The sequence below is a fragment of the Oncorhynchus mykiss genome, chromosome 24, assembly GCF_013265735.2.
Source record: "Oncorhynchus mykiss isolate Arlee chromosome 24, USDA_OmykA_1.1, whole genome shotgun sequence".
NCBI classification, from domain to species: domain Eukaryota; kingdom Metazoa; phylum Chordata; class Actinopteri; order Salmoniformes; family Salmonidae; genus Oncorhynchus; species Oncorhynchus mykiss.
In genome coordinates, this window is record NC_048588.1 from 1711499 (window position 1) to 1721065 (window position 9567).

The window sequence follows — 9567 nt, forward strand, 5'->3', positions numbered from 1 at the left end:
GAGAGATTGTATGCTGCAGCGTTACAATGACATTCTAGACGATTCTGTGCTTCTAACTTTGTGGCAACAGTTTGGGCACTTTTCCTCTTTCAGCATGACAATGCCCTTGTGCACAAAGCACGGTCCATACATAAATGTTTTGTCGATCGTTGTGGAAGAACTTGACTGGCCTGCACAGAGCCCTGACCTCAACCCCATCGAACTACTTTGGGATGAATTAGAAATCCAAACTGCGAGCCATGCCTAATCGCCCAAAATCAGTGCTGGACCTCGCTAACGCTCGTGGCTGAATGGAAGCAAATCCCGCAGCAATTTTCCAACTTCTACTGGAAAGCCTTCCCAGAAGAGTGAAGGCTGTTATAATAGCTAAAGGGCGACCAACTTCATATTAATGCCCATGATTTTGTAATGAGATGTTCGACGAGCAGCTGTTCATACTTTTCAATCACGGATTACCCCCCTTTTTTTCTTCTTACACAGGAACCCAGTTACTGGTTTTATTACATCAGTAATACTCTGTCACCATCTGCTGCTAAAGACATTTGCTTTTCCCATAAAGAAATTTGCATAATGCGCAGATTTTTTAAAATATTTTTAACAATACCAACCCACTTGTCAGGTTTTTCATTAGGAGCTATCTTTTGATCGCTTAGGCTTGAATATTCCCTTGCATGGTTCCTTGCATGGTTCCTTGCTCATGACATGGCTTATTTACAGTCTGTCATTATTTGAGCAGGTGTACTACCTTTTTTTTTTGTGCCATTTTCTGACACGGCCCATCATTGGTTGCACATTATCTCACTTTTATCCTGTAACCTAATGTCTTTCTTTTTCCTCAATCACATGGTGTAGCTGTGGTACTTAGGACTGGGAGGGTGCCAACCTAGTGACTTGGCACAGCTTCTGTTGCAGCCAGAAGTTAGGACTACTCCAGATAAACACAAAGCATGATCCTTCTCGTGCGGTTGTATTTATAGAACCGAGGGTGTCATCTTATTTATTTGAATAAATTATACCCATTTACTGGGTTAGTGAAAGTATCCCAAAAATCCCATACATGTTTTTTTAGCTCTTATTTTAAGACAGATTTTATTTGATAGATATATAGATATAGATATAGATATAGATATATATATATATATATATATATATATAGATATAGATATATATATATATATATATATATATATATATATATATATATATATATATATATATATATATACAAAAAAAAAACACTTCTCAGTTTTTTGCCTTTTAGAAATTCACATAGGTCTCCAACATAGTTTAGAGCAGGATGTTAAATGTAATATATAGATGTCACTCAGTCTTAACACCTGGCATGACAACATGAAGCTTCGGCTGCATCACCATGTCCTCCCGTTGTACTACCCCATCTGCTGCTGCTGTCTGCCCGGGCTCCTCCCCTTTGACGGTGGCTGAGGTCAGAGGTGGTTTTAGAGGAAAGGAGCAGAGCTGTTAGAGCTTTCCTGAAATTACCCCGAGTGTGCCTGGAGCAGTCCCTCCCCCCAACCCAACCCCCTCTCCCTATCTGACAGGAATGCCACACACACACAACAGCTCTCATCTTCCCACCCAGTGCCGCTGCACCATTTGTCTACTGACTGGGAGGTCCTATACTGCCACTACTTATATAAAATATATAGCTACCTCCCCTTCTGTGTTTTCTTAAATTCTCATTCCCTTATGCCATGATTCCTTCATGTCTGGCTCCGATTATACTTCAATTATGTGCTTTGCTATTCCAACACACAGATCAATTAAAGCAACGACAACGTCACTGACTTGGACATTCCTCCAGTTATTGTGAGTCATTATCAGCTGCTTGTTTGTCTCAGGTTGAGCTAGATAATTGTAACGGCAGATGTCCTCCGCCTGAAGAGGAGTAAGGATCGGACCAAGATGCGGCGTGGTAAGTGTTCATGACGATTTTAATAAGAAAAGCACTGAACACTATGAAATACAAAAACAATAAACGAATACGTGAAATAACCAAACCGAAACCATACCGTGTGGCGACAAACAAACACCCACAAACCAACGGTGAAACCCAGGCTACCTAAATATGGTTCTCAATCAGGGACAATGATAAACAGCTGCCTCTGATTGAGAACCATATCAGGCTAAACACAGAAATAGAGAATCAGACTGTCCCCCCCCCCCCAACTCACGCCCTGGCCTAAATAAAGACAAAACAAAGGAAATAAAGGTCAGAACGTGACAATAATAAATGCCATATAGCAGAGCCTTTTATGCAAAGTAACTAACAGTCGTGTGTGTACATACACTTTCGTATGGGTGGCTCCAGCGGGACTCAAACCCATGGTCCTGGCGTTACATGCAACATGTTCTACCAGATTTCCCATACAAAGGCGGTGAATGAATTACGAGTATCTCTGGAGACCAAATGGATGTGTTGCTCTAAAGTACAGTTTCCCAAACAGGAGAGTGAGATGAAAGAGCTTGAGAGGTGGCAAACAAAACGGGGGTTGGAAGTGGCTGTAGATCTAGCTTGTTTATCTGAGTTGTCCAAGAGTTCCTCCTTATTCCCCCGGGAGTAAAAGTTGGTTCTCCTCTGCAGGCTGTCTGCTTGGGATGTGTGTGTGAAAAGCTGAGGAGGTGTGTGTGTGTGTGTGTGTGTGTGGGAGAGGGAGAAAGAGCCAAGAGGATGTCAGGGAAGGGAGAGCTGATGAATGGGGGAGACAGGTCTGTGGCTTTGCTGTCCTCGGCTAGAGCTGCTCTTTATGGCCTTGGGGCCCAGCCAGATTTCTTGTTCGGTTGCCAACAGCAACAAAGTCATGCTAAAACCTTCCAACATCTTTCTGTTTTGTCAACATGAAAAGTGTAACTAAATGATTCCTATTTTGAAGTTATGGGTGTTGATTTAGTTGAACTCTTTGTGCACTGATTTGACTGTGCAAATAAGCAGTTCTAGTGAAAGGAGACTGTAAATGGTAGAATTATTTTCTCCAAATCTCTCATTATAATGTAGATGCAGAATGAAGGATTCAATTGCTTAATGTGCATTCCAAACTTGTTTCAAGCCTACTATACTGGTCCGAAACAGTATGGCACACCCTAGCGAAACATTTTTCTTAAATTGAAAATTGAAATCGTTCTTATTGGACAAGTCTAGGAAGTCCCTCGGTTTCAACATTATTTTCCATTTGGTGCATAATGAACACAACCCAGATCCTATGCAGTTGCAGTCATGCTGTCTCACAATCTGTCTCCTTCCCTCTCTCCGCTTCAGGATGTGAAGATCTTCCGGGCGCTCATCCTTGGGGAGCTGGAGAGGGGCCAGAGCCAGTACCAGGCCCTGTGCTTCATCTCGCGCCTCAACCACAACGAGTTCATCCCCAGCGAGTCCATGGCCCGACTCAGACAGGTATGTGTCACCGACCGGGGTTCCAACTCTGGTGCTTCAAGACTGTTCGTCACCAAGTTAAAGCCAAGGCATTAGCTCAGGGAGCTAACAGAAGTATTCACACGAGAGTGGTTCCAAACCTCCTCCGTTACATATGCACTAGTAGTACAGGGAAATTTGCTTACTGAATGGCCTTGTTTGAATGTTACATTTATCCTTTCTTCCTCTCCTTCGGGTAATCACTGATCTAACACAACATGATACTTGCTAGCAAGAGCTTCCTTTTAGTTCCACTATGTTGCTTTCACCTATTCCTGCTGTGTCTAATCAGTGATAACGCTAAAAGGAAATATACAGGGAATAACAAGTAACAAATAAGGCCAGTGAGTGTCCTTGCTCGGAGTGGGGGAAGTGAATGAGCATTATCCCATTTTGATAAAGTGACCTTGGCGACATGACTGACTTTGTCCTGCTGTCCATCAGAAAAACCCTCACGCCATCCGCATGGCCGAGGAGAGGCGGGGCCTGGACGAGCTGACCATGAACGTGGCGCTGAACCTGAGCCGGGCGTGGCAGCTCAGCAGCCACATCTACAACATGTGCAGCGAGGCCCGGGAGGCCATCTACACCCGGGAGAGGGATGTCCAACATTGGCTGGAGAGAGGTCAATAGAATGAATGTGGGCACAGTGTGTCACAGATAATGTCGTCCCAAAGGGAATTAATACAAATGGAAAATAACCTTTCATTTTTATCTGCAGTGGTCTAAAGTAAAAATACTTTAAGGTACTACTTAAGTAGTTTTTTGGGGTATCTGTACTTTACAATTTATATTTGACAACTTGTACTTCATTCCTGAAGACAATGTACTTTTTACTCCATACATTTTCCCTAAGACCCAAAATTACTCGTTACATTTTGAATGCTTAGCAGAACAGGAAAATTGTCCAATTCATGTACTTATCAAGAGAACATCCCTGGTAATTCCTACTGATCTGGCGGACTCACTAAACACAAATGCTTTGTTTTTAAATGATGTCTGAGTGTTGACAGCTTAGCCTTTTGTTAATCACACTGTCATCTCAGATTTTCAAAATATGCTTTACAGCCAACGCTAGACAAGCATTTGTGTAAGTTTATAATAGCCTAGCATAGCATTATGCCTTGCTAGCAGCAGGCAACCTTGTCACGGAAATCAGAAAAGCAATCAAATTAAATCGTTTACCTTTGAACTTCGGATGTTTTCACTCACGAGACTCCCAGGTAGATAGCCAAAGTTAATTTTTTTTCTCAAAATATTATTTTTGTAGGCGAAACAGCTCCGTTTGTTCTTCACTTTTGGCTGAGAAATCGCCCGGAAATTGCGGTCACCACATTGCCGATTTTTTTTCTCCAAATTAGCTCGATAATATCAACAGAAACATGGCAAACGTTGTTTAGAATCAATCCTCAAGGTGTTTTTCTAATATCTATTCGATAATATATCCGTTGGGACAATTCGTTTTTCTCTAGGACCGATTGGAGTAATGGCTACCTCTGTACTTTACGCGAGAATCTCTCTCGGAGCCACCATGTGACCACTTACGCAACGTGCTTGCCTACGGCTATTCTTCAACAGAAATGCGTAAAACTACGTCACAATGCTGTAGACACCTTGGGGAATACGTAGAAAGCGTAAGCTCGTTGATGGTACATTCACAGCCAAATAGGAGTCATTGGAACGCAGCGCTTTCAAAACCTGGGGCATTTCCGGATTGGATTTTTCTCAGGCTTTCGCTTGCAACATCAGTTCTGTTATACTCAGACAATATCTTTACAGTTTTGGAAACGTTAGTGTTTTCTATCAAAAGCTGTCAATTATATGCATATTCAAGCATCTTTTCCTGACAAAATATCCCGTTTAAAACGGGAACTTTTTTTTTTCTTCCAAAAATGAAAATACTGCCTCTAGAGTTCCAAGAGGTTTTAAGTATATTTAAAACCAAATGCTTTTACTCTAGTATTTTACTGGGTGACTTTCACTTGTCATTTTCTTTACTTTTACTCAAGTATGACAATTGTGTACTTTTTCCACAACTGGTGATCTGTATCTTTCACAGTCAATGTTTTGTCCTAGTGGCCTTTCTCAAGACATGATACACATTTGTCCACTATTGTGTGGACGTGGAATAAAATATACATTTCACCTTTTCATTTTTGTCCTCCCAGCTTCTCTTTTTCATTTGGAGAGGTCAGCCCCCACTCTCTCTGAAGTATGACTAGCTGGAATGAAAGCCACCACACTATGGCCTCTAGGAATGGTGTTGCCCATCCTTGGTCTAGACCTTAATCACATACTCGCTCGACTGTAAATTAATCCAATACATTTTAGCTCTATATGTACACTACCATACCAAACTAGCACAGTTCTATTTCAATAACACTATTAGTCTTTGACAATGTAAACAAAGATTACACTCTCCCTGAAAGTCTGTTTTGCTCCTAAAGCTCTTTTTCTATGAGTGTATTCTTGGCTCAAATTTAAACAATTACGTTTTGTGATAGTAGTTTTGCTGACTGAAAATAGCCATGTGTCTTTAGTTTATTTGTATTTATTATGGATCCCCATTAGCTGTTGCCAAGGCAGCAGATACTCTTCCAAAATTAAAGCAGTTTATACAATTTCGAAAACATTACAATATATTCAGACTGTGTGCCCTCAGGCCCCTACTCCACCACTAACACATATATGCAGTACAAAATGTGTGTGTGTGTGTGTTGCTTCACAGTCCCCGCTGTTCCATAGGGTGTTTAATTTTTTTACATTTAAAAAAATCTAATTTTACTGCTTGCATGAGTTACTTGATGTGGAATAGAGTTCCATGTAGTCATGGCTCTATGTAGTACTGTGCACCTTCCATAGTCTGTTCTGGACTTGGGGACTGTGAAGAGACCTCTTGTGGCATGTCTTGTGGGGTATGCATGGGTGTCCGAGCTGTGCGCCAGTAGTTCAAACCCACAGCTCAGTGCATTCAACCTCCTATAAATACAAGCAGTGATGAAGTCCATTTCTCCTCCACTTTGAGCCAACTTGCTCAATTTCCATGTTATTATTCAAGTTTTAGTTGAGGTTTAGGGTTTAGTTGATGATTTGTCCCAAATTCAATGCATTTAGTTTTAGAAATATTTAGGACTAACTTATTCCTTTATATTAAGTCCACAGTGTCTAGGCATAGATAATGTACACTGCTGTACTGTAAACGATGTTGCTTGATGGTCATAGTGTACAGTGCATGGTGAACCATCTGAGTGAATAGAGAGAACAGCACTCTTGCATGACAAAGTTCCTTATTACTAGCCTGGTCCCATATTGGTTTGTGCCATCTTGCTAAATCCTATGGTCATTGTCACAGAGGGAGTTGTCAAGACCGCACAAACAGAACTGGAACCAGGCTACCTTTTTATTAGAGCATTGACTCACAAATATGTTGCTTGCTGCAATTGTAGGAGTGGAGGGCTCCGTGTTTGAGATCTTGCCCCAGTCGGTGGACGTGGTCCCGGTCCTGCTGTCGTGCCGCTCTACGAGAGACGTATGGCAGCCCTGCTCCTGCAGCTTCAGCCTGCGCCTGGAGTGGTACCCCTGCCTGCTCAAGTACTGCCGCAACCGCGACACCACAGGCAAAGGCAGCCCCTACAAGTGTGGCATCAAAAGCTGCAGCAAAGGCTACCACTTCACCTACTATGTCCCCCACAAACAGCTCTGTCTCTGGGATGAGGAGACTTAGCAGCACACTAGCCGTGTGGTCAGACTCTTCCCCCCCAACCCAAACAAACCAATGTTTTTCTTTTATTCCCTTATTTAATTTGGATATCACGTTGGGAGTTCAGTTCATCCCAAAACCACTGGGCTGCATCCTGTCGTGAGATGATAGTAGTTTGATGCCTTACATGGAGAAGGTTGAAATTGAGACAAACATTTTTTTTGCAGAGACATTTTCTCTCTAACTCCTTTTGACATGTCTATAGGGGACATTTCCTATAGTTTGGATATGCCTCCGAAGTGTCCAGGTACCTACTGTGACCTTAAATTACTCTTGCACGTTTGTGCCAATGTTGGGAAAACATCTCCAATATGGCGCAGCTAATAAAAATGACTACAAGAACCTTCTCTAATAAGGACACGTTTATGCATACGGCTGGACAGTGCAGCTTCTTTTCTACATTTCTTGCCCCGTGGGATGACTGTTGAGGAACAACGTTCCCATTATATTGTCACAGGAAACCGTGGGATCGGAACGGTCAGTTAGACAATGACCTATGACGTCAATAACACAGCTTTAGCCAGCTCTCTTACTGGTCGATGGCAACTCAGGTTGCACTCGATAATGTGTCTCTGATGCTGGCATTATTTATTTGGTTGCAAGGTGAAATTATACAAGATTCTTATGTCTAAAATGGCTTCTCTTTAAAGTTTTACCTTCATCACATTTTTGTCTTTGATTTGTCAATTACAAGCTTAATTTCCTCCAATTCTGCATCTGTTCACAATTAGACAGAATTGTAGCAAGACATGATATACACAGTGTACAAAACAGTAGGAACACCTTTTCTAATTGAGTTGCACCCCCCCTTTGACCTCAGAACAGCCTCAATTCATCAAGGTATTAACTCGACAAGGTTTCGAAAGCGTTCCACAGCGACGCTTCCCACAGTCCTTTGGGTGGTGGACCATTCTTGAAACACCGGAAACGGTTGAGTGTGGAAAAACCCAGCAGCGTTGTAGTTCTTTCCCATTCATCCTCTGAATGGCACAAACACAATCCATATCTCTAGGCTTAAAAATCCTTTGTTAACCTGTCTTCTCCCCTGCATCTACACTGATTTGAAGTGGATTTAACAAGGTGACAGCGATAAGGGATCATAGCTTTCACCTGGTCAATGTCATGGAAAGAGCAGGTGTTCTGAATGTTTTGTACCCTCAGTGTATATTGTGAAAATGTGTTGGTGTTGTATTTAGATAACAGTACAGAAATTGATGCTAATTTAATGTATGTTGAAGAGCAAGTTACTTCTATCTATTCTATTACAGTAGCTTCAATGTTTTTCTTCTGACAATGTGATTTTCTTGGGACCACATTTTCATGAGTCCCAATTCACAATGGAAGGTCACCTGAGTATTTATAAATTGGCTGGGGTTGAGAGAGAATGCCACTCACTTGAACATCATTTACATCTCAATCACTGATGGCCATGATTTGCCTTTTTACATAGGTTTCATTATGACAAACTGTTTCCAAGGTTGATTTGCTTATATTTCATTATTCTTTCCAAGTTTGTAGCTAAACCAAAGTAAAGATTCACAAAGGAAATATTCTCCAAGGAAGGGCTAAAGTTGCAACCTATCGGATTTGATTTCTGTCCAGAGCCAGGCTGTGTTGGATCTAATGCTTACTCAACTGCCTGGCCACTTTCATTTATCATGCAATACTTCCACCCCCTTTTTATGCAATGCATAGCTCCTTTTTTCCTTTCAAACTCCGACACATGGATTATTGAGAAAAAAAACCCTGTCTAACCATAGTCAGTGGAACTCTTTTACCACCATTCTCAGTTCATTTAATTTAACATCACAATTTATTATAAATGTACTTGCAGGTCTTGATTTTCACTTTGTGATTCCATTCCACACGGAACACTTTGTTCAGGTAGGACTACAATTATCAGCATTCTGTAGGAAAAAGTCACATTTTGTTCCACATAAGATCACTTGTCTGCTATCCGATTGCTATAACTCATCACGTCATTTTACATCATGAGTAGCCCAATGTGTGTTTAGTCATATTCATTAATAACTGGCACCTAATTATGTTTAATTCTCCTGATTTATTCTGTCACATGCTAATTCCATGTCTTTGTTCACTTTGTTTGTATATGACCTCTTCCCAACTGACAAACCAAATGTCTTTTTTTTTTACCTTCAAACTGGCCATTCTATGGTAACCTATGTGCCTTAACGCTTAAATTGATTTTTTGCTATGTAAAACTAGAATAAAATCTCAAACATATTTTTCTATGAAAGAGTACGCTCTTCGCAAACAACACCACAGAAAAATAGTGCAATTTACCATTCAATATTTGGCCTTCCATAAAGACAAGTCTTTCGCACTGCACTTTGAGGGGGAGGGGTTATTCAGCAAAAAT

General features: G+C 41.2%; 1 protein-coding gene across 1 annotated transcript in view; it reads left to right on the top strand.

Moving 5' to 3' along the window:
• LOC110503536 (out at first protein homolog) overlaps nt 1–9431 on the top strand; it is a 35621-nt gene extending 26190 nt beyond the window's left edge. The window contains exons 2-4 of the mRNA XM_021581907.2: nt 3275–3409; nt 3872–4052; nt 6874–9431. Coding sequence (XP_021437582.1) covers nt 3275–3409; nt 3872–4052; nt 6874–7151 — 594 coding nt within the window. The 3' untranslated portion in view covers nt 7152–9431. The remainder of the gene's footprint in view (nt 1–3274; nt 3410–3871; nt 4053–6873) is intronic.
• Nucleotides 9432–9567: the final 136 nt, after the last annotated feature.